Source organism: Eulemur rufifrons, chromosome 5 (genome assembly GCF_041146395.1).
Source record: "Eulemur rufifrons isolate Redbay chromosome 5, OSU_ERuf_1, whole genome shotgun sequence".
NCBI lineage: Eukaryota > Metazoa > Chordata > Mammalia > Primates > Lemuridae > Eulemur > Eulemur rufifrons.
Window position 1 is genome coordinate 42,845,678 of NC_090987.1, and position 25,899 is coordinate 42,871,576.

The 25,899-nt window shown below is 40.5% G+C and overlaps 1 protein-coding gene across 3 annotated transcripts in view; it reads left to right on the forward strand.

Annotated features, from left to right (window-relative positions):
* Positions 1 to 1,006: 1,006 nt before the first annotated feature.
* CLUL1 (clusterin like 1) overlaps positions 1,007 to 25,899 on the forward strand; it is a 41,872-nt gene continuing 16,979 nt past the window's right edge. The window contains exons 1-5 of one of the 3 annotated variants that reach the window (XM_069468202.1): positions 1,007 to 1,145; positions 15,442 to 15,560; positions 16,728 to 16,876; positions 21,488 to 21,655; positions 23,540 to 23,972. In XM_069468202.1, the coding sequence (XP_069324303.1) occupies positions 1,072 to 1,145; positions 15,442 to 15,560; positions 16,728 to 16,876; positions 21,488 to 21,655; positions 23,540 to 23,972 (943 nt within the window). In that variant the 5' untranslated portion in view covers positions 1,007 to 1,071. Of the gene's footprint in view, positions 1,146 to 14,473; positions 14,541 to 15,441; positions 15,561 to 16,727; positions 16,877 to 21,487; positions 21,656 to 23,539; positions 23,973 to 25,899 lie in introns of those variants that run through there. The other 2 variants (XM_069468203.1, XM_069468204.1) reach the window with 2 other exon arrangements.

A 25,899-nucleotide genomic window follows, 5' to 3' on the forward strand; every position in this document is an offset into this window, starting at 1 on the left:
CTTCATCTGTGAAATAGGAGGAATTATATTACCTTGTCAGGATGTTGTCAGAATTAGAAATAATTTATATAAAGTAATCCAACACACAGAAGGTCGATAAAGGGAAGATATTAAAAATAATAATAGGTGAAGTGAACCAAAAAAAGATAAAGCAGATAAATAAATGCATCTTTCTCACATGTAAAGTATAATAATCTCAGAAAAGCATTGCCTAAAATAAACATGCCGGCTGATCCAACATCCACCATCCAGGACTACTGGATAGGAGGTTGGGGACCCAGCAGTGGAAAAATATTTAAAAATTGTATGGCCCCTTAGCGAGGGTAGACTTGCAATTCGTACTGGCTTCCTGCTGTCTAGCTGCCTCTTCCATCATCCAGCGTTTATAAACCTGTGGCCCAGGACCAGAATCTGGCATGTACAATTACCCTGATGTGATTAATTCACATTGTATGCCTGTATCAAAACATCACATGTATCCTAGAAATATATACAACCACTAAGTGCCCATGATAATTTTTAAAAAAGAACCTGGCACGTACAGATGCGCTTGGCGGCTCCATCACAGCACCACACAAAGGGCCGGGAAGCCGGCACGTGGGGCTGAAATTCGGCCACTGCCCCTGCGTTAAGCCCAGCGCCAGGCACAGGGAGCAACTGCTCGGAGGTACCTTTTACTTGGCACATAGACACCAACTGCTTTTTTTCCCTCTTGCTTCATCTAATGTGCACAAGTCGTTGTATATATTACCTGTTGTCCTGCCATAGCAATGTGTTTTTGCTTGTTTTTATTTTTTAAGTGCGTTAGGTGGGCAAGTTCGAAAAATAAGGAATTTCATGTAAGCATCTATATTTCTGGCTTCTTTTGAAAAAACCGGATGTTCTTTCCACAGTAAGTTCACATTCCTTCCTGACAACCATCAACATTTAGCTGAAGTGGGGGGGGGGGGCCTCTGCTCACTTCAGAGGGCGACAGTGCAGGTTCTCCGCAGGCCCTCGCCACTCTGTCACCTGCTGGGACCTGACCACGAATTGGGTTTCCCAACCTGGGTGTTGCTAACACGCAGAGCAATGGGCTTTGACTTCCAGCCGGTGGCATCGATGCCTCCAGGGGGCAGCACTCGAGCGCATCTTACGAATGACAGGTGGGGGACAACATCCTTCTGGACACAGAGATTTCCCCTTACCATTGCGGGCGATTTCTCCAGAAAGCCAGAGAACCCCACCCTCAAGGCAGGCAGGCCACGCTCCATATGCCCGGCCTCCCCGGCGTGGGCAGGAGAGTGTCACCCCCCGTTCTTGCCGGAGAGAGTGGAAATACCGTTGGCAGCTTCAGAGGCTGCCAGCAAAACTCAGGCAATCTCCTGGGCTATTTCAATCCATTTCTTCTCTTTTTCTAAACAGCCAGGAGGAGGAGGCAGAGGCAGGGAGACATACTATCCCTACTGAACCACTGGCAAAAAAACAAACCCAAAAAGAATTACTCTGACATCCAAGTATCAATGCTCGGGAAGTTCACGGAATTCTCAGCCCAACTTGATAAACTCAACATTCACAGAAGCCGTGAGGGCCCCCTGATTTCTTTCCACGTCCTGCTGGGTCCCGGTTAACCCGGGTTAATGGAGTGAAGAGCTGCATACGCTATTCACGGCTACGTTGAGCCGATTACTCTAGCTTGGCCTACTTTTAACACACAGATCTCTCCAGTGGACAACGTGATGCTGTTATCTGTTTTTCTCTCCCTGGAACTTTTCTCTGGACACCGAAAACAGAAATACTAATAAAGCCACTTTTACCTGTCTCATGCAAGGACAGGATTTTCAAACTCAACACTGATGCAACCCCTCAGTCCTGACAGCGAAGGGTGGGGGAGTCTCTAAAAATATGCGGCAGCACAATTATCAAGAAGAGAGGAGATGTTGTTACCTAATAAAAATGCCATAAATATAGAATGATGAACTACCATGGGACATGAATCCATAGAAAAGGACACATTGGAATGTGGGATAGTAAAAATCACTTAAACTTTGTGTGACCTTGAAGAAAGTCACGATGATCTGTTTTTCCAGGTCCCTCAAATAGTGCATGAGACATGGCTGTTTCCTAAGTCTTACTATCTGGTGAACTGAATTTAGACACTTGCCGAGTCTTCCTTTCTTGGACAGCCTAGAGCCTCTCGAGTCCAAAGGTTGCCCGAGTTCCTTTACACTCAACATCCTTTAGGCAGTATCAGCTAATGAAACAATTAATTCCATGGAGGCATCTTGCTTGTGGCAGTGGTACAGACGTACCTCTCTCTTTGATAATTTAGAACAGTGGTGAGCAGAGGGTCAGATCACCCTGGGGCGGTGTCACAGCTGAAAATGTGGCTGTGGCACTGAGTTCTTGGATGGCTTTCTACAGCTGGTCCAGATTTTCCATGGGCTCACCTTTAAATTAAAAGAATTTCTGTACTTTCAAGAATTTGAAAACAAAGCCATGTGTGAGAATTATGAGATCCACTCATATGCCCTTGCAAGAAATAGGTTGCATTCCTTCTTTTGCACTTAAAAAAAAAGCACCTCCTTTTTTTTCCAGAACGCCATATATGTAAATGATCCCAAATTAATCTTCAGCATGTGCCCATGTTGTTCCGATTTACTAAACTTTAAAAATATGTCCACTGTTCTCTTTTCAACAGCTTTTGGAAACTTTTTCAGAAATTGAAATATATGAGCAAATTAGCAAAATGAGTACAATGATTAGCACGTACCATTCAACAAGCACTAATAGTTCAACTACTTCTACAACACACAAAAAGCATGATTATAATAGATTTTATAATGCTACATAAAGTTTCTTATTTAACTTCACTTTTAGTTAGCAAAACACAATGGAATTACATAGAGAGAAACAGACTAATACAGTTGCCAGAATAGTATTTTTACAGGTCTTTGAGTGTTTTGCTTTTAAGGTAATTACATGATATAGTAGAAAGAATAAAGAGACTTGGATTAGATAGAATTCTGGGTTTCTAATAGCTTTGTGATATAGGGAAAATTACTTAACATCTCTGATCCTTGTTTTATTTACCTATAAAATAGGGTTGGTAATGCTTATATTACAGGGCTGAAAGGATTAACTGAGGTTCTAAGTAAAACGTCTAATATGGTACCTGACATAGTATAAGGTGCTCAATAAAGGTAGCTCTCCTTATTAGTAGTTTTTTTTCAGGTGATGGTGATTTAGAATGTTTAGGTAATTTTTTAAATTTTAGAAATAGTTGATTTTCAAATTATTAAAATGAGCTGGGCAAGGTGGCATGTGCCTGTAGTTCCAGCTACTTGGGAGGCTGAGGTGGGAGGATTGCTTGAGCCCAGGAGTTGAAGACCAGCCCGGGCAACATAGCAAGACCCCATCTCAAAAATAAAAAATGGTCAAATGATTTATTTTAATGATGTATTTTTATCATCAAATTTATTTTTATCATCAAAAATATCAGTGACTACCATAAACATAAAACATATAATGATTTAAATCATAAGTATTTACTAAATTATTTCCCTTAATATCACATCACATAAGCGACTCTTAATTTGGGGGGCTAGTTTGTCTATTCTTCTTCAGCACAAACTGTTATTTGGTGGATTATCATTTGCCTGTTGTCACTGAACTCAGTAGTTGGATTTTATTTTTTAATTTTCTTCAGTAGCATTAGCCTTTCCTACCAAGCATCAAGGAATCCGTTTGTCCATTTGTTTTCTAGAATCTCTCATTAATTATAAATACTATATACTGCTAAATATTTCCTGGACTTACTTAAAAGAATACATAAATCAGTCTCTATATGATGTTTCTTGCTGTAAAAGGAGTTTATCTGGTTCAAGAACCAGGCAGTTGTATTGCATATCAAATTTCCATAGTTCAGCTGCAAAAAGTCTTATGTTCTTCCCAACCATTTTCTTGCTTAACATATGCAAGATTTAAAATGGTCAGTGGTGCAATACTTGTGTCTGTATATTTCTCTTGTAGATTATGAGAACGAGGGACTTGGAGTTTACAGAGGAGAAGGCTGACAAGGTATTTCGAACTACATCCAGAAACCTGAGGAAATTAGTGGAAAGACAGGTTTGTTATTTCTAGAAATAAGCTAAAGTACATTTTGATTTTACACCTGAGGAACTAATTAGATTAAGTATTTTTTATAAGGATTGGGATTAAGAGAAAACTGACAGTGAAGGGTTTGTCTTAGGACTTCTTCATTGGTTCATCAGTGGTTACCAGATCCCAGTTAGAAAAGGTTTCAAGTTTTACAAAACTCAAGATAACTGTCAAAGAGCTATAATAGCTTAATCATCTTGGAATAATATCTCTCAGTGAGGCTATATCATAAAGAATCAAAATCTACATTTTTCAATTAACACTAATCATAGGGTGACCAACTGTCCCAGTTTACCTGGGACTGAGCGTTTCTCTGGCTGAGGGGTTATCAGTGCTAAAATCAGGACAGTCCTAGGCAAACCAGGGCAGTTGGTCACCCTACTCAATGGCCTCATCTATCTCATTAAAGTTACTTCACGCCTCAAAAAAACTGGCTGGCTTGCCTGACTCCAGACAGTCAATGAGCTTTTATTAATTGCCTACTGTGTGCCAGGATCTGGAGATGATGTTGTTCAACTGTTAGACAAGCATCACTAATTGAAATATTTTATGGTTCTCATGCTTTGTGTCTGGTGCTGATAGCCCCACATGGATACTTTTATTTCCAGGTTTCTGTTGCTTCTGGACCTATTAGCCTGAACTCAGCAAGACAGGATGATTGGAATTAATCTTTTCAGTTAATTCTGTCCTGGTTGTGCTATTGTCATCTACATTAGATATACCAAGAAACATATAAAAACAATTGTGGGCTTGGCACAGTGGCTCACACCTGTAATCTGAACGCTTTGGGAGGCCAAGACAGGGTGATCACTTGAGCCCAGGAGTTCAAGACAGGCCTGGGCAACATAGTAAGACCCCCATCTCTAAAAAAAAAAAAAAAAATTAGCCAGGTATGGTGGCATATGCCTGTAGTTCTAGCTACTGGAGAGGCTAAGGCAGGAGGATTGCTTAAGCCCAGGAGGTCTAAACTGAAGTGAGCTATGATTATGCAACTGCACTCCAGAGGGAGACCTTGTACCACAAAAAAAATTGCGCATGAACATGAATGAAAATAGGCCAAAGATAGATGATAAACAGCTTACCTGCCTGCCTGTCTTCTCTCAAATAATAAGTTAAATGTAGTTTTTCCCCTAAGGTTGTAGTTCACTTCCACAGAGATTTATTGAATGCTTACTCTGGGCCAAACCCTGTGCTAGGTGCTGGGGCTACAAGGATGAGTGAGAAATGGTCCTGCCCTCAGGAACATTCCATTTAGGAGGGAGAGAAACATTTGTGCTAGCTGATCTCTGTTTGCCACCCTCTCCCCCAGATCTAGTCTCCACCTTTCTCTGCCCTGCTCTGTGCCCCAAGGATTGGATCTCTGTGAGCTGCATCCCTGAACTCCACGCTCCTTGGCTGCCGATCAAGTTCAGCCAACGGGATGTATCGGTTTGGCATGGCAGCTCTGGCAGTCCCTCTGCAATTGCAATTTCCTTCTCCAAGGCTCCAGCACTCACTGGGCTCTGGTATCTAACAATTGATTTCCTTAATTCTGCCCATTTCTGAAAACAGTCCCTTCACATTATAAAGTTATTTTCATAATTTTCTCTGAGTATCCTTCTGTTTCCTGTGCAGACCCCACCTGATTCAACAGAAAACAAACTATTGAAAGTAAAAAGTTGAGTGCAATAATAGAGGTATACACAAGTATTAATAGAACGGTGCAATTAATGGTGCCTAGAGAATGGAGAGAAGGAAATGCTTTTTGGGCTGAACACTGAGGGATAAGTAACAAGTAGGAGAAAGACCTGGAAGGGACAATGTAGGGCATGGAGAGAAAATAAACCATGGTGCAGTCATGCAACAAGCACAAGTGTGTGGAAGGAAGTCGTGGGAGATCGTGTAGAGAGATAGGCCAGGGTCAGGCTGTGTCAGTATGGTCAGCAACTTTGTTCATCACACACACATAAAACAATAATTTAATATGCGAACTATGAACTTAAAATCTAAAGTAAAACTTGACAACATGAATAAAGATGCTTGTTCTCAGTCCAATCATTTGAAATATTTAAGTTAACTTAGAATGATCTTTGTTTTGGCTTTTAAAAAGTATTGATGTTTCACAAATTCTGTTATATTAGTTGCTTGGGCTCCGATTTTGTAATGTGTTATTATTATTAAGCGTTATTATATCACAGCATTCCTCAAATAGTTTCTATAAATGAGTTTTAATTTGAAGAAAGAACATTCTAGGCAGTCACGGAAAGTGTCAAAAATGAGAATGACAGAAGACACATATCAGGAAAATGTGCATGGTATTCCCCCCACCCCACCCGCCGCCCGTGCAGGGCATTTACATCGTATACTTTAGAATAATAATTCCAGGGTATTGTCCTTTTATTTTCTTTCTTATTCTGTGTTTTAATGAATTTCAACGGAACCCAAATGTCCCCTAGTTTTTTTTTGCCTTCCAGGATCACACTGCCCTTTAATATTCAAGTAAGAACAATTCAAGTCCTTGCCCTGCGGATCACTGGAAGGACAGTCCCCTTGCCCAGCTGGTATTTGGCACCTCGGTGAACTGCTTCCCGGATGCTCCGGGATCAGGGTGCTGCCTTGGAATGTGCTGGCACCAAGGTACAGACCCAGGGGCCAGGAGGAAGGCCACAGTCCCCCACTCCCCCGTCCCCAGGGCGTGCTCAGCCTGACTCCCCACCACAGGGCTCGGCTCTAGCGGGAAAATAGCAGGAACCGGGAAGCGACGCACGTGGACACCCTTTCTCCGAGGGACCCTGCGGGCCACCCCGCTCCGAGGCCCCAGAGCACCGCGCACAGCTCGGGAATCCGGCTTCTCCTCAAGTCAGAGTCCTGTCTTCACCACGTTTCTCCCCCAAGTCCCCGGGCCCCCAGCTCTGAGACTCCGGTGGCCCCGCTCCAACCGCTCATCCCCGCTCAGCTTCCTCACCCGCAGCCCCGTCAGAAGAAGCCGACACCTCGGTCACCTCCCCGGGAATCCGCGTCTTCGGCTTTCTCCCTTGGGCTCACTCCAGACTAACCACTGGCCTTCGTTTTGGGCAGGCTTTTCTCAAATGAAAGAGATTTTATCAAAGATTTAGAGATGAAAAAATATATATAATAAAAAATAAAACAACACGCACACACATAAACAAAAATAAATTAACACGAAGTGTGATTGTTCCCAGAGTGTTTAGAGCAGGAATGTTCTCGGGCCTCTCTTTAGCCTTCCCCCCATTCGACCCCCCACCATGGCAAGGCCAGTTCACCTTCAGTTCCCGCCACTTTGTCGTGTTAGTAGACTATTCGTAATCATTTAAATAGGTCTTCCTAAAACCTCTTTTGTACCATTTGTGCACTTTACCCAATTGCCCCTTCATGTGTGGAAGATAACTAGGTGTAAGGAAAAAAGAAAGCACGTCTACAGTTATACCCAGTCCTCGAAGTGTCGTGTGCACCTGAGTAGTTTGTCAACTGCGCGGTGCAGAACGAGGACCCGCAGCCCCCGCACCTAGAAAACACTGGGACCCGCTGCATGGGTGCCAGCCCAAAGCACAGTGAGGTATTCTGTTTGCGGCTGTGCCTTGCCCCTGTGCCTTGCCCTGTGCCTTGGGGAGGTTGACCCCTGAGTCACCTGGGCCTGCTGGCTTCCTGGTGTCCCCCCAGAGTCCTGGCTCTGGTGCTCCCTGGGCTCCCGAATCACCATTTCCTTCCCTTGCCCTCTCATGGCTAGTAAGCCCCACCCTTAATGTTAGTCTCTTCATTTGAGCCATAGGAGATGAATTCTGTTTTATTCTGGGACCCCAACAAATGCACAGGCCAAAGTAGATGATGCAAAAATCCCCTAGGGATTATCTGATCTTGGTGATCCGGGAGCTGTTTTTTTGTTGGTTTTGTTTTTTAATGTAGACACGTAATTTTAAAAATTATTCACTTTCGCCTACTATAAGAAAGTCATATTAATTCAAAATTCTGATTAAAAAAAAAAAAAAACTTCCATGACATTCTGGCTCCCAAGCTGCCCAGTACTAACGCTTTGTCCAGGAGGGTGAGCTATCTGTCCCCGTTAACCTGAGCAAGTCTCTCGCCTCCTTTCAGATAAAAATCTGGCAATGATCAAAGAGCTTTCATTAAGGCCTCTTGATCTGCTTATAAGATATGCATATAATTTCTTTGGCCAATATAATAATCTAAGTCTGTTGTCCTCATCTTCCAAAAATCTACAGGCAGTACACAAGAAGAATTTTTTTTCCAGATATAGGTTGGTATCCCTTATCTGAAATGCTTGAAACCAGAAGTATTTTGGATTATAGATTTTTTTCAGATTTTGGAATATTTGCATAAACATAATGAGATGTCTTGGTGATGGGACCCAAGACTAAACATGAAGTTCATTTGTGTTTCATAGATACCTTTATATATGTAGTATGAAGGTAACTTTATACCATTTTTAATAATTTTGTGCATGAAACAAAGTTTGTGTGCATTGAACCATCAGAAAGCAAAGTGTCACTATCTCAGCCACCCATGTGAACAATCTAGGGTTGTTTAGCATCACCATCATTTCTGATTTTACATGGTATCAATAAGCAATTGTTTTATTACATTTATTCACACATAAGCAGTTAACAGTAAAAAATACAACATATATATCCAGCACGCGTGAAAAAGTTATATTGTAGCTGAAGGGGCCTGGGAGGGTTTTTTCCTCTTGGGGATGCAAATAAACTGTGTGTTATGTGCCTGTATTTTGACTGTGACCCATCACATGCAGTCAGATGTGGGATTTTCCACTTTGTGGTGTCCTGTTAGCACTCAAAAAGTTTTGGATTTTAGGCCAGGCATGGTGGCTCACAGCTGTAATCCTAGCACTGTGGGAGGCTGAGACAGGAGGATTGCTTAAGCTCAGGAGTTTGAGACTAGCCTGAGAGAGAGCGAGACCCTGTCTCTACTAAATATAAAAAAATTAGCTTGGTGTCGTGGTGCACACTGGTAGTCCCAGCTACTCGGGAGGCTGAGGCAGGAGGATTGCTTGAGCCCAGGAGTTTGAGGTTGTAGTGAGCTATGATGACACCACTGCACTCTACCCAGGGTGACAGAGCAAGACTCTGTCTCCAAAAATAAGGTTTTGGAAAAAAAGATTTCAGATTTTGGAGCATTTCAGATTTCAGATTTTTGTATTAGGGATGCTCAACCTGAGAAGAAAATCCAATTTGCTCAGAGTAAATTTCACAAGTCAAGTGATATGTTCTGACATTATTTATATGCTCCTGTTTGTATTTTCTTCATTAACTTGATTTGCAACTACTTAGCCGATTATGGATCAGAAGATGCAACTTAAATGATACTGTACAACTGATAGTATGATTCCTCCCTCCATCGGTCACTGGGATGGGCTACAGTTATCATCAGATGCTTACGGTATTTTACTCACCCTGTTGTCATGGAGATCAAAACCCAAATTAAAACGCATTTGCCAGAGTCATAATAATGTAGCCAGAATTTAAAGAAAAATTTGATTTTTAATTATGTATCATTCCACTTGTTTAATCTACCGATTTCTACATACTGTAGCTTGCTCAATAACAAAGCTCAGCACTCCTGAAGCTACTGACTCACATGGGCCTGTATATTGCACAGGCCCAGATGCAACACATCTGGCGGTCGGCTTGGGTTGGCCACTGGATTGAAGATAGAAGTCTGGGATGATTCCCAAATGTCTAGATCTGGTGACAGGGAGATAGGGCAGGGTGAGCTTGAGGAGAAAAAGCTGGATTAGGAGCTGTTGAACCTGGAATCCCTGCGGGTCACGCCAACAGAGAGCCAGCCAGTAGAAGGTTGGCCCTGTCTGTCTGTGGCTCTGGGTAACATCATCCAAAGAGGGTGAGAGGCAGTGAAAAGAGGCTCAAGGCTGATCCCATCTCACTTTCAAATAAAAAAATCCTGACTTCTTACCCTGCCTCCTACACGGTCTGTGCTTCTCCGCCTCTTCGCCTAACATAGCACTTCTCCCCTCCCTGCACTCCGCCGCACTGGCCTCTTTTCTGAACCTTAAACTTGCCGAGTTGGTTCCCGCCCTTGCACTTGCTCTTCTGTCTGCGAGGAACGCTCTTCCTCAGATCCTGGGAGAGGTGCAGCTCATCTTTCGGGCAGGGCCAGCTCCATGCCTGTGCCGCCTGCGTCCCTCACTCAGAGGGCTCTGTACTTGGTTTGAGGCTCTGCTGTTGCCATCTTGAAATTCTTAATAATTTTTGAACACCGGGCCTGCATTTTCAGGCCCTGCATTTGTGCTGGGCCCTGCAAATTCCGTAGGTAGTTCTGCTTTCAGGGACCATATTGGAAGTCCTCTCCTCAGGGGGGCCTCTCTTGGCCACCTACTCTAAAGACCCCGCCCCAAGTTGCTCGCTAGCACATTGCTCCCATTTAATTTTCTTTATAACAGTTTTCATTCTTTCATACATTCTCACTTACGTATTCATTTGTGTATTGTCTAGTCCCCTCTCGTTGGAGTGCAACCTGAGCACTCAGAGAGCAGAGACCACTGTGTCCTCAGCATGTGACACATCATAGGCGCCCGATACGTTTGCTGACTATTCCGAGAGCGAAAATTGTTGGAAGCAGGACGGTCACTCTGCTGGCTATAATGGAAGTTTAGAATGTATTTGATATTGATATACCTCCTGATCAATAATTAAATTTGTGTGGTGCTGATTTAAACAGATAAATTCTGGCTTCACAATGAGGTTAAGTGGAATATAATTTCCTCATATTATATTCAAACTTTGATCTTTTCCATGAAAGATTTTGAAGTCTGGATTCAACGCCTACTTTTGCTACCTATGTTATATGAGCCTAAAATAATAATTTTAGTTTAGTCTGAATTTTTTAAAGAAGTTATTGGTCTACCTTCCAACTACATTGTACTCTATGGCTCCATGAAACATTTTCATTTGTATGAACCAGTTTGACCTGCTCAGCAGCTCTAGCCCAGAGATGCCGTAGCTGCAATTTCTCATTTTACAAATCCCTTCAACTCAGTGCGCTCCAGCTATCTGGAAGCTTGGCGAGAATAAGCGAATGATAATCACAGAACTTCAGAGCTGAGAGTTACAGTGGAGATTATTTCTTTCAACACTCTCATTTTTAGATGAGGACACTGAGGTCTGAGTACACAGGGCAATGAGACGACAGTGTGGTAGGGATTTTGCTGGAACTTGATCCCTTAGATCAGTGATCTTTCTACTCTGCCATGGGACCTTTCTAGCAAGTGAGTTATCCAACTTTTTTTTTGCAAAGGGGGCCATTTTTAAGTGAGGATTTACACTCTACTTCTGAAATTTTGCTTATTATTGTAAGTCATCTCCTTTATTAAATGAATTGCTGAATGAGTGAGGATAAGGAAAGAAGGAATAAAAAAAGGAAGAGAGGAAAGGAGGTGGAAAGGAAGGAAGGGAGGGAGGGAGGAAAGAAGGAATGGAGGCAGGGAAGGAGGGAGGGAGAGAGGGAATATCTGATGAAATGAATTATTATTATAATCAACATGAATAATTTATTTAGATCTTTATGTGTTTGTGTTTCATTTTGCTTCTCATATGCACATCCTCCTCGGCTTCCCCCACCATGGGCTGGGGGAGGAGGACTGCCTCTTGCTACGGTGGAGGGACTTCCACCAGCGTAACACTCCTGGCCTCTCGCCCTTCCATTTCTCACCCTACAAAGCAGAAGTATCATTTGATTCATATTATTAGTCCGTGGATCTCAGTTATGCAGAACTCATTAGGGATTTGCTCTCTTTCCCTACCTTTCTTTTCTTTTTTTTTTTTTTTAATTTATTTTTTCTTTTTTCAAGTGAAGCAGTGGGAGTGGAGAAGGAACAAAGGAACCTGTAACTGGTTGTGATCAATTAGCTGTAAACACCACTGCGCTCGGACCAACCTTTCCCTCTCTGACCTTACTGGTGCAAGATAGCAAAACCTAACTTGTCTACAGGTCACATGCAGGACTCCTGGGTTGCACGACTGCAGGGACCATTGACATGGAGTTGGCCCCACATAGGACACAACATGAGCAGGTTCCTGGTCTGCTCCCAGCCACGTGCCCAGTGGGAACCCTAGACGTTGTCTGGCTATGCCAGTGGCAGGGTGGGGAAATCTAACTCAGAGGTGACATACTAGTGCGTCTGTTATGGCCACACATCTAAGACACTCTGTCCAAGCCTGAGCTTAGCAACAATAAACTTGACATTTTGAAGTCCATCCGTCTGACTGCTCTGTTTCTCAGCTGATACCACAGGCATCCTCTTGCCATCTTTCTTAAGATGTCCTTGCTTCTAGGTCTCCCTAATTACCAACCAGCTATCTATAATATTTTATAACCCACTTAAATCTTGAGCATAATGATGTCATAATTATGGAAGTGACCGGATTTGCATGAAGTATTGCTTATTCTTAAGAACAAAACGGCAACTGTGAAAACAGATGAAGTAATCAGAGGAAGAAACTTTTTGGAAACTTTAAGACGTTTTAAAAGCAATTAGGACTAGTTAGCAATGAAGTTCTATTCTCAGAAATTGCACTTAAAGGAGGAACATGTATTAAATAAAAAATCTGCTACTAGAGGGTGAGCCACTGGACTTCTAAAAACTGGTTCTATTTTCAATGAAATTTGGGTGTGTTGGAAATGAATGTGCAGATGGCAACCATGACTTCAAACAGACCCCAACTTGGACAGCAGCGCACTAATGAGCAAGGATGCGTGGAGTCAGAGTAGAGCTGGACGATTTGTTATGACTAACTTTTCCAGAACTCTGCTCTTCTCTTCGTGAGAAAAATACCCAAAATGCTGCTTCCTCTACTGACCAACCAGGCATCTTGCAGGATAGGACACATCTGTTTAGAGGTGTGGATTGTAGTTGCTCAAAAGCGACATTAGGCTATTTAAAATAATAATAGTTCAAGTTTTGCTTTGAGCTGGTCTGTTTTCCAACACAGCTAAGAGGTTTCCAACCAAAACAGAGAAGTCGTGGGTAATGAAGACAGCTGAAATGGGGTGTGGGCTGGACCTTTAGTGTGTGTCCTGTAATTGCTCTCTGTGCCCGACCGGCACAGAGAGACACTCGAGACTGCATGTTGCCCAGGGACAAGGACCAACTTCTAAGGGCCCAGAAAGGCAGGTGGATCAGTTCAGAATTGTCAAGGTCGGACTCACTTAGAAAAGTACTGAGCACATAATAAGTATTGATTGGCTAATCTCTCAAAGCTTTCAAACAGGGCCCAGGATGATCTCGAAACTTCAGTGACTGGAAAGACACCATCACTGTAGATTCTAGAGCTGACTTAATGACTAACAGCTCTCCAAGTTGTTTTTATTTTTTATTTACTTTTTAATTTTTTAATTTTTGGAGCAAGTGGGGAATTACAAAATAAGTTTTTACAAAATAATTTTTTACAAAATAATTCCTTACAAAATAATTTTTTCAACATAATTTTTTACAAAATAATTTCTTTACAAAATAATTGTGAAATTTTGTAATGAATATTTTGTAAATAAAATTATGTTTGCTACAATTTTCCATTTCCCCTGTGACTTTTGGGACGCCCTGTATATCTTAAATGGAAACATTTTTTTTTTTAATTTTAAGGCTTTAATGAGTCTTTTCTTTTCTTTTTTTTTATTTTGATACCAGTAACATGATAATCTATATTATTGTTTTCCCACACTAACTATATATTTTTATTAAATACCAGCTAAATATGTGGTTTTAAAAAAGACATAGTTTAAAAAAAGACTTTCATTTTTAGCCAATCTTGGCAAAGTATTTTTAAATAAACAATTACCTTTGATGTCAGTGTCATTTTTATTATTTATGTACTTAATATTATCATAAGCATTAGTTATTTGTAAATAATGTAAACTTTATCTCTGGAAAAATACTTGAAAATATTAAACTCTCTTGGAATTGCTAGGTAAGACTTAAACTGAAAATGAATCACTGGGAAATTTTAAGTGTTGATTCCTAAATAAAATAAAAATACCCTTTTCTAATTATATCTTATGATACCTTTATTGTATCTTACAACATTTAAAATATATTACTTTTTTATTTCGAAATACTAGAGGGGTAATGAGTCCTTTCAAAACACGTTTGTGTAAAATAAGGAAGCCCAAGGTCATTGTTCCTGATCATGTATACAGCCTGCCCTCTAGTGTTTCTTTCTGAAACCCTAACAAATTGTAGACCATACTCTTAATCTCAAAATGTTGGGTTAATAGGATTAGGAACTGTGTCATCAAATTAATAGAACAAGGCTAAATCCCTGACACGGATGAAAATTAAAGCAGAGAAAAGTGAAGGTTCTTCCAGAAGCTGGTGGCAACTTCTCTGGGGATATATTGCAAAGTTAGTGGTAAATACACTGTATTAAAAAGTTTAATTTGATAAGTAGGATATTAATAGAGAGGGAAGTTGAAATGATGTATGTAAAATGTGATAACTATGTAACTATTAGTACCATTGTTATTTTATTATAGTATTAGAAAGATGTTCTAAGTATTGATTAAATAATGGAGATTTTTGGTTTTTTAAAAATAGCAAATATACATAAAGCAAATAAATATCCCCTTTGGGGGAAATTAAGATCATTTCACTTATGTTATAGATTTAACTTTATTAAAGTACACAGTTGTTCTCATTTATTTAACTTTTCTTTGTAAAGTTTTAAACTTTTGTATCAGGAATATTTTAAACTAATATATATCACATTAAACTTAGAAGGAAATTTATCTGAGAAGAAAAACATGCGTACACTATATAGTGTGATGGGTTTTACAAGAAGTATGAGAAAAATGTGTGAAGCTGTTTCTGCTCTTATAAAAAAATAAGTAGTGAATCACCCTAGGTAAAAACTCACTTGAGGTCTAAGCATTTTGGAGGAAAAATAATCCCTCTAACATATTCTAATTAATTCTGTGTTTAGAGATGTTTACTGTTGGTGGGGAAATAAAATGCGGTTTGGGCTCTATGGGGCTGGGATGCACGCTCTCCGTTGCCTTGAATTTCAAGTACTTCAGATGGTGACCTTAGTTAACTGTCAAGAAGAATGTAAACTAATAGGGACTCGGGTTTGTTTGTTTGTTTTTAACTTATATTTCAAGCTTCCTTATGTCTCAGGCACATTAGCATAAGTTGTCTAAAGTCATAAAGAAAAATTGACACAAAAATGCTTTGGAGCACCATGTGTTTTCAATTGATGTTGACCGGCACTCCTAATGGAAGTCATTTGATGTGGGTTTATTTTTCCTTTGCAGTAACAGCGGGAACATGAAGCCGCCACTCTTGGTGTTTATGGTGTATCTGCTATGGTTGAAAGATTGTCACTGTGCACCTACTTGGAAGGATAAAACTGCTGTCGGTGGAAACCTGAAGAGTATGTTGGTTTCTTATCTGTGCTGTGTCCTGTTTGCGTGTTGGCATGTCCTGCTGGCATTTATAGTGAGCTGCAGTTGAGAGATAACCACATTCACTACGTTTCACCGTGAAACGTTCTCCAGGCACTTAAATCGAGTCGTCATGATGCCAAACATTTGGATAAAAATAGAAAATTCCAATCAAGTCTCTGCAAGCGTTCACATTTCCAGATGTTCGTATCGTGTAGATAAAACTTGCCAATTTTTTGACTGCATTTTTTTGTTATCATCCAGATGGTTGGTGTCATCTCAGCACAGCTTTAATGAACAGTGAAATACTTTTCTAGCATTTGGAAAATTTAAACAATTAGAGTAATCTGTGCAATTATTCTTAAGCTAGTGAAAAGATGGGTTACACATAATTTCATTGAATCTGGTTGTTCTGTGGCCATTAACTTGCAACCTGTGCTTGGTGATATATGCTTTAGGTACTTAACACTTAGGAGATAAATTAGCTAAAATAGGGCTCACTTGGGGTCTATAATTAAATCCAGAGGCAAGAGTAAGCTCCTTAGGAGGCCACATTGGCTATTGTGAAGTGAGAATGACAATGAATTTTTTATTAAAGGTGTATAAGGGCTAGCTGTGCTGGCTCACACCTGTAATCCTAGCACTATGGGAGGATGAGGCAGGAGGATCACTTCAGCCCAGGAGTTGGAGACCAGCCTGGGCAACATAGCGAGACCCCTGTCTCTATAAAAAAAATTAAAAATTAGCTGGGTGTGGTGGCGCACACCTACAGTCACAGCTACTCCAGAGGCTGAAGCGGGAGGATTGCCAGCTGGGCATTTATAATAAATTGTTTGTGAAGAAAATTTAAAATTTTCTCTAACATAAACACACTTAAGTTAAAGGAAAAAATGGATAAATGAAGACAGGGCCAGAGGAAAATGACAAGAATGAGGTTAAGTGAACTCTGACTCGTTTGGGAGCTTATGAGTGAGGAACAGAAGGGATTGTCCACGTGGCAGCCAACAGCTAATTCATTATGATCTGCTTTCAGAGTATGAGGCTATGAAAGAACAATTAAGCCTCTATTTAGGGGACATGAAAGATTGGTGAACTCATTGTTTTGTAATAGGGTCAGGTCTCAGAGAAAAAACAGCACAGAAAAAACTGTCTTTCAGGTGTTTCTGAGGATGGGGAGATAGACGTGGATGAAGAGGTGAAGAAGGCCTTGATGGGTATTAAACAGATGAAAATCATGATGGAAAAAAAAGAGGAGGAACACACCAATCTAATGAAAACCCTGAAGAAATGCAAAGCAGAAAAGCAGGTACAGCAATTAAAAATAATATCTATTCTTAAACAGATCTGGACCATAAATACTGCACTTGTTAATGCAATTGGTGAATTACTTATTTTTCCTAATAATATATTTTCTGGAGCACTGCTTTTATTAGAGGAAAAGTTTGAAGGAAACTTCAGATTTCTTCAAAGAACCACGTTCCTTGTAGAATAGGCCTTTGCAGGACTCCAGACCCAGGAATTTGGGAGATTCATCTCTGAGAAATGCTGCTTTCTCAAAAATACTTTATTCTTAATCCTTCTCTGAGTTAGGATATTGAGTCAGAAGCATTCAGGGAGTTTTTGGCTAGATTAGTGGTCTCTAAAGTTTTTGATCTGTCAACCCTATTATGAAAAAAAATTGTTAGCACTCATTCCTAACTATATGCATATTAATTTATTTATAAATTAGATACATGAATTGCTATTAATATCTCAAGACACAATAGACATTTGGGGTGAGATTCGTCGTTAGGATGGATGTAAATCCATATTTCAAATAATCTTCTAGACATTTTGAAACTTTTAACTGACCTGCCAAATCTGATTAGATTATCATCGTTCTACTTTGTCACATGGCACATAAACACCGCATGACCAACTGTCAGCTCTGCTGTTCGTATTTTGTCCAATTGAGCTTAAATTATTCATTTTTTTAATCTGCTGGGTCTTTTTTTTTTTTTGGTCAAGAATCTTTTTAAGCCTTCTGTCTATTTAGTGAAGGTTGGTTAAAACTAGATAATAAAATCCATCAGTCCACCTGAGTCCTTTTAAACAGCAATTCATTGCAATTAGCTTCAAGTGAACAGAGAGGGAGCCATGGCCAACGAATGCCACGTGCGATGTCTAACATAAGCACCTCAAGAGAGTACTAATGTAAATGAAACAATACATCAGCCTAATCCATTTTTAAAAATTCAAATAGCTTTGCTTAATAGCATTAGTGCAAACTATGTATTTTACCAATGCAGAATATATATTATATTCAAATGTCCTTGGATAGATATTAAAAATTATTCCTATGCTACAGTATAAAGTTCAGTAACTTTCTAAACTATAGACATTGCATAGCTTATAGTTTAATAACATTAACAATTAACATAACACTCAAAACAATTAAATTTTGTTAAAGGGTTATTTTCCAACATTACCCTTAAAGAGGAAATAAAAACTATCACAAAAGTAATTTGCAAAATATTTTAAATTTTAATGTTAAGAGCAAATTACTTTTTATTTATTTTTATTTTTTTAAAAAATGTTAAATTGTGGTAAAATACACATAACATAAAATTTACCATCTTGACCATTTTAAGTAGTCCATTCAGTAGTGTTAAATACATTTACAATGTCGTATGACCAATCTCCAGAATTCTTTGCATCATGCCAAAAACTGAGTCTATACAGATTAAACAATGCCCCATTGACCCTCAGCCAATTTTTTAGTTAAAAAACAAACAAGTAGAAGTTCTAATACTTCCTACTTATACCTATATATCTAAAGTTGGGGACCACCAAATTCTAGATGGCTGCCTGCATCACTTTATTTCTGCACATCGTGGCCTCTGGGAGTCCATTTTGCAACTGGTGTGTCAGCCTGTCACCAGACCGGTCGATGTTGCAGCCACACCTACCACCCGAGTGGGGCAGAGTTCCTGGCAAGGAAAGGAGATTGCCTGACCAGCAGCTGCAAGCCATCCTCCCTTTTGGCAGCAATCAAAAGATTTTGAGGAAATCTAAAATAGCTCCTCATCAGAAAAATGTGGAAGCCCCTCCAGCTGGGCTCTCCCCTGGTGGGCTTGTGAGCACGGCCATCTGGGAATTGTGACACTAGATATCACTAATAGACCCTTTACACAACACGTTATCACACGGAGTGCTTTGAACATCTGGGTAAGCTGTTACTTTCATTTTACGGCTAAGAAAACTGGAGTGTGAGATGTTAATTAACATCCTACTGCAATACTGTAAGGACTGAACCGGGAGAAAGTCAGCAGACCACGTGATTTTCTGTTTTTCTCTGTTTCCTGAGTCTCCTGGCAAGGGAAACAGGGTATGGGATTATAGAAAGAAGATTCCAGTTCAGGGCAGGTCAAGTAAACAAATTTTTGGGTCCGTTCTAGCTCTGAAGAATCCCAGAAACTAGTAGAATTTTTATTTATTCTTAAAAACCTACTTGTTGTATAAAAATTCATTGAATTATACTGTTAAGTTTAGGGCAATTAGAAAGTTAATTTTTTAAAAAAACCTGTTTTTCCCTGAGGCTCCCTCCATAAAATTACTTTAAATCTAGAATAAAGGTCAATTTAGACAAATTATGAGTTGTCAAACAGGGTGTTGGCACCATCATGTCTCCCAGTTCTGAGCTCCACCCATCCTCAGGTGACCCAGGGTCCTCACCGTCCCCTTCCTCATCCCCTCCCTGTTACCATTTAAGTGAGAACATCTGAAACCTACTCTTCCTAAAGTGGGAAGCCCTAGAGTAGCTTAGGGTGATTTGCCCCCACACCAGGTTTATATGGTACTTTTGATAAGCTGTAAACTATAGGAATAGAGCTTCAAGCATGGGCTCCGTCAGTGGGTGGAATATTTAGCAGGAAATGGAAGGAATGGAGAAGACGTTCTTAAACCAGAGACCTACTTCCTCCATGGCAACATTTTCTTTCCAGAACTCGGGACGTGTGATTTGGTAAATGGTTTTTGTTATACTTCTGCGGGATGAATGGAAGGAAGTGTGAACATACTAATTATAACAATGTGCTGAGTGCCTTGCTTGTTCATCTTCTTTAACATAAAAACCTTGAGAAGTAGGTCCTGTGATTCCTACTGGCTAATGAGGAGACTGAGGCTTAGAGAGACTAAGTAATTTGCTGAAGTGTACACAGTGACTGCAGCTTGGAATTGGGAATATTAGGGTTTTGGTTTATGAGGACAATGAGCATGATATTTAGAATTGGGACTCACTGAGAAAATCCCGGAGGCATTGTTGCCTGTCATGGTGAAATCACCATTCTTTTTTTTTTTTTTTTTTTGAGACAGAGTCTCACTCTGTTGCCCAGGCTAGAGTGAGTGCCGTGGCGTCAGCCTAGCTCACAGCAACCTCAAACTCCTGGGCTCAAGCGATCCTCCTGTCTCAGCCTCCTGAGTAGCTGGGACTACAGGCATGCACCACCATGCCCGGCTAATTTTTTCTATATATATATATTTTTTTAGCTGTCCATATAATTTCTTTCTATTTTTAGTAGAGATGGGGTCTCGCTCTTGCTCAGGCTGGTCTCGAACTCCTGAGCTCAAACGATTCGCCCACCTCGGCCTCCCAGAGTGCTGGAATTACAGGCGTGAGCCACCACGCCCGGCCACCATTCTTAAGAAGAGTAGGATTGCAAAATTGTTCTGCAAAGCTCAAGGACACACACACACACACACACACACATACACACAAACACACAATCCTGTCTGGGTCACAATGTGCATTTTGGCAGGTTAGAGCCCTGCCAGTTTTCTCACATGGTCCGCAGCAAATGCTATCTGGCTTAGCTGGAAATAGGACTTTTGTTTCTACTTTTAATTAAACTCTACAATGAGGACACCTGAAAAATCCCAGCCAGGCAGGGAAGATGAGGAAGATTGTCAGTGCCTGGGTAATTCTTTGGGCTTGATATGCCAGGAAAGGGTGATTTTTTTCTTCTTTGCCATTGGGTAAAAATGCATAATAAATTGGTCTGAAGTACATAAACTCTTCTCCTGCATGCATTTTTATTTAAAGTAGTCGCCTCTAGCTCTGAGCCTGTCTCCTTATGGACGGATCTGTTATACCCCTCATTCTCCTGAACCATATCTCTGGCACGGAAGGGGCCAGGCTTTAGAAGTCCACACTAACAGGGAGACCGGGGGCAGAGGGCAGGGGCACAAGAAGAAAGGCCTGTTGTGCCATGGTGCTGGCCTGTGGGGAACTCCAGGAGAGGGCGGAGGCCACTGCTGGGTTCCTTCCCACCCCAGCAGGACCTGGCCAAGTTCAGCAAGCACCCCAAGGCAGAATGCTCGGAACATGGACAAGAAAAATGAAGATGGTCCAAAGACGGCATCTCTGCAATTTAAATGTAACTCAATAGGAAAATTTGATTTGATATGCAAGAATTGCACTTTCTTGCAATGTTTAAGAACATATAACAATTAAAGTCAGCATAAATGAAAGAAATAAAATGTGTCAGCTTTATGAACTTTAAAGCCCAACTTCCAATCTCCCATGGACTAAACATGAAGACAGACAAGTCAACAAGCAAATCACAGTTGTTCCCCAGATAGGGGTGGTGTCTTTGTTGTGGGCTCACCCCCATCTAGTGTGACGGCTGTCACATAGCAAACACTCAATAAATACTTGTTGAAGGAATGAACAGATGGATAAGATTTGCAGTCTTGCATAGGGATCAGCCAGTGCTCTTAATCAAACAGAAAGCATTAGAGATCTGTCAGCTGCCCGCGGTCTGAAGGAGAAAGACTGAAGAAATAGTTTAGAATATGCACATTTCAAAGGGTCGAATCCATTAAGGTATGCATAGAATGATGAGATGGAAATAGGACTTTTGTTTCTACTTTTAATTAGGAGGCCCTGAAACTTATGAATGAAGTTCAAGAACATTTGGAAGAAGAAGAGAGGCTATGCCAGGTGTCTTTGGCGGATTCCTGGGATGAATGCAGGTCTTGCCTGGAAAGTAACTGCATGAGATTTTATACAACCTGCCAACCTAGTAGGTCCTCTGTGAAAAATACGGTAAGAGAAATATAGAGCTCAAGATTTCATAGTTCTTAAGGCACCTACTTCAGCTTTTTTATTAATTTGTATTAATATTTAGAATAGAGATAGGCCAATAGAATATTGGCATTTTGCATTCTAGCATCTGACACTAATGTTTATGTACCATCACCTGTGTATATGCAATTTATAAGTTACAACATCCATTCAGTGTTTATCTTTCCTTTTAATGACACTGTATGTATCTCTCTTAGAAACACCCTGACTTTCTGCCTTGTATTTGTTATTCATGAACATGCTCCCACTAGATTGTAAGCTCTTTGAGGGCAGGGGTAATATCTTATTTGTCTTCATTTGAGCATTGTAGGCATCCAATAAACATTTATTGAATTGCATTTTGAATCATAGTATTGCAATCTCTGATTTCAGTCTGCTTTAATTTTTTTATCCTGGAGGCCAAATATTTGAAGGCATTCTGTACCTCCTGAATCTCTCTTTCAGTGTGCTTGCCCTCTTATATGTAGCATGCATACGCATGTGCATACAAACGTACACACATAACCCTTTCATATCCTCTTTTGCCCTATCCATATATGTCCTGTAGGACTGGCATGCTTTCTTTTTTGTCCCCTTTGGCTATCTTCTGGGCAGAGGGAATCACAGACGGTGGTGACCTGAATAGGATGAGCTGTGCCCCATAAAAGGCTCCAATTGGCCTGGATTTCCCTCCTCTTTCATGAAGTGAGCTGGATTAAGTGAATTAAGTGGAATTTCACTCTCCATATTAGAGCAGGCACTAATTAGTGTATGCTCCTGGCTTGGCAATGCCATACTCAATTACAAAGGGAGCAACCACTAGGGTAATGAATGTGCCAAGTCAATTTACCTCCACTGTTCATTGCATCTGCTCTATTTTTAGAGCCACTGTCACTCTTTCATACACCACAATGTGGTGGAATGAGCACCAGCTGGAAGTCCGGAGATTTGGGAGCCATTCTCATCTGGGCCACTTGTGTGATCTTACGAATTTTTCTTGGGGCTTTAAAGTTTTGTTTTGGTGGATAGAGTCAAGTAAACAGAAGTTGGCAGAGGGAAAGGCAAGTAATCCACCCAGATTACTTTCTGAGAAAGACATGAGTCCTCTAAAAATCCTTGGAGAATTCTTTAAAAAGCACAGGGCAGTAATGTTCAATAGTTGATTAACAATCAACACATCTGTATCACTATCATATAAGGGCAACTATGGTCTGCCCAGACCTAGGTGCCACACAGATGAAGCAGAGCGTAGTGTGACTACGCTGGAATATCTTCTTCCACTGAGTGATTCCAGAAGTTCTACAATTACAGCTTCATTCCTTTGACTATAGCCAAGGAGGGTTTTGATCACTGCTAATATGTAACCATTCCTAAGTAACTTTTTAAGTTGTATTGGGCATCTGGTTGAATGTAGATGTGTTTCCTGTCCATAGGCTAATTTACGAGGCAGGAAAGAGAAAAGTATAAAGACACTAATGACATTCCACTAAAAATTAATTTTTTAAAAAAGAACTAAGAGGTGAAAAACAAGAGCCCTCTTCACGGTTTTTAGGCAACCTCCACGGTGCCTTAAAGGCAATGGCATGCCAACTGTCACCAGTTTGCCAACAGTATTGAAAACTTGAACTTTTTAGGCCACTGATGGGCAAACATAAACCAAGAGGAATTTCAGATCCTATTTCCTCAAAGTCAAATCCGGGTACAAGAGTGTTAATAAATTATTTTAAAATTAATCACCTTTTCCTAACATGCCCAGAATTGTTCTTGATTTGGAATGACTACTGTAAGTTGACTTTAAAATTTGCAATAAAAAATGATCCAGAAAGAAAATAAATGTTTATTTTATTTCTGTCCCCCACCCCACAGATTGAGCAGTTTTTTAGGAAGATATATCAATTTCTGTTTCCTCTCCATGAAGATGATGAAGCAGACCTCCCCGTCAGTGAAAAGTCCATTGAGGAAGATGCGCAATTGACCCAAATGGAGGACGTGTTCAGCCAGTTGACTGTGGATGTGAAAGCTCTCTTTAACAGGAGTTTTAACGTCTTTAAACAGATGCAGCAAGAATTTGACCAGGCCTTTCAATTATATTTCATGTCAGATACAGACTCAACTGAGTCTTACTTTTTTCCAGCTCTATCCAAAGAGCCAACGAAAAACGCAGATCTTGTGCAAAGTTGGGACCTTCCCAACTTCTTCCAGCTGTTTTGCAATTTCAGTATGTCTATTTATGAAAGTGTCAGTGAAACAATTAGTGAGACGCTGAATGCAATAGAAGATTTACCAAAACAAGACAAAGGCAAGTATTAAAAGATTACTTTTACTTAGATATCTGAAGTTGAGTTGTGTGCAGCTTTGGAAATGGTAGACATTTCTGAGTAATATCATAGCGTTTCTTGAAGTAACAATTTATGGATAATCAAAGTTTCAGAGCTTCTGAAAAGAAGCTTTGAAATCTGCCAAACACCATTCCTCTTCTATCGTTGTTGAAAACTCTAGTGCTGTTCTCTCTCTTTTTTTTTTTTTTTTTTTTTGAGACAGAGTCTCACTCTGTTGCCCAGGCTAGCGTGAGTGCCGTGGCGTCAGCCTAGCTCACAGCAACCTCAAACTCCTGGACTCAAGCAATCCTCCTGCCTCAGCCTCCCAAGTAGCTGGGACTACAGGCATGCGCCACCATGCCCGGCTAATTTTTTCTATATATATATTTAGCTGTCTATATAATTTCTTTCTATTTTTAGTAGAGATGGGGTCTCGCTCTTGCTCAGGCTGGTCTTGAACTCCTGAGCTCAAACGATCCGCCCACCTCAGCCTCCCAGAGTGCTAGGCTTATAGGCGTGAGCCACCGCGCCCGGCCTTGTTCTCTCTTTTGAGAGCTAATTTTCAAAGCTGAAAGAAGAAAATGCTATTAGGGTGAGAACTTGAAAAAAAAAAAAATTCCCTCCTTTATTAATATGTAGATGTCCAGCTCTATCCTGCCTGAACATCAGGGACTTTCTTTAAAATAGGTCTAGAATCCTCAACTCCCAGTTTGTGAAGAAGGTTAGTCTCACATATAAGCAGAGCAATTTAGCACCTTCACACTCTTCTCTGAATCACTATTATTCTTTAACTCATAAAGTTCATGCACGAAACCATATAAAGTTTATGCATAAATCCAAAACTACAGAAATATTACATAAGAATTACCTTCTATCAATACTAACATGCCTCATAATATTCCACATTAGCAAAACAATGCTGCTTTATGTTTTAAGGCAGGAGATATCTTCTTTGGCCTTTACAGAGTAGCTCAGACGCAACATTTCAGAAATGAGAGCTGCCAGTGTGGGCCAAGTGCATTTCCTTGGTTATTGTATTGACCACTAAGCCGAGTAAAAGGCTGCTCTCCTCTGAGATGAAAAATAAAGTGGGCTCCTTCTAGCTGACTGTTTTCCACTTATATCAGCTGTAGCTAGCAACATCTGAATCAGAGTTTCAAAACTGCCATGACATTGCATAACTATTCTCTATAGAGGAGGGGCTTACCTCATATGTTTCAGAAACTAAAGCCAGGAAACGATGCATTATATCCGTTCGGCCTCTTTGTTCCATGAACAGAGAACAGCCATCGTTATTGGAATTGTTGGGTTCTATTTTATGGACCAGTAGACTTTTCTTGTAAATCAGGTGGTTTGTCTGGTATTCCATTCTAAGGTTCCAAATTCATCAAATCTTCAGGAGAAACACCAGGCAAGTAGACTGAACCTATTTATGCTGGGGTGGTCTCAAATAATTTTTGCCTGACCTTTTAAATAGATATCAACTGTCTTGGAATAATATTCAGAATGTGTTCATTAGAGCAAAAGAGTGCCCCTCCTTCATATGGTGTAGCAACCTTACACATGTTGCTACATTCAAATGTGCACAGGACAGGTAGTGATTCAGACACATGTCAAAATCTAAATAATTTCCCAAACACTCAACTCCCTCCCACCCATCAACTAAGAATGTGGGTTTCCACCATCTGCCTCAGCTTCCTCCTCATGCACACAGCTGGGGACTGGCCCCTATTCTCAGCTGCTCATGCACACCCTGCCCCCCAGTGACAACCTAGATAGCCAAGATCCCTTATAAATGTAAATATTAAAAAATAAAAAAAACCAAGCAAACAAAGCATACACTATTATATTCTTCTTTCTCCAATATCCCTCCCCTAGCCAGGCAGAACACAGCAAGCTCAGCAGAGG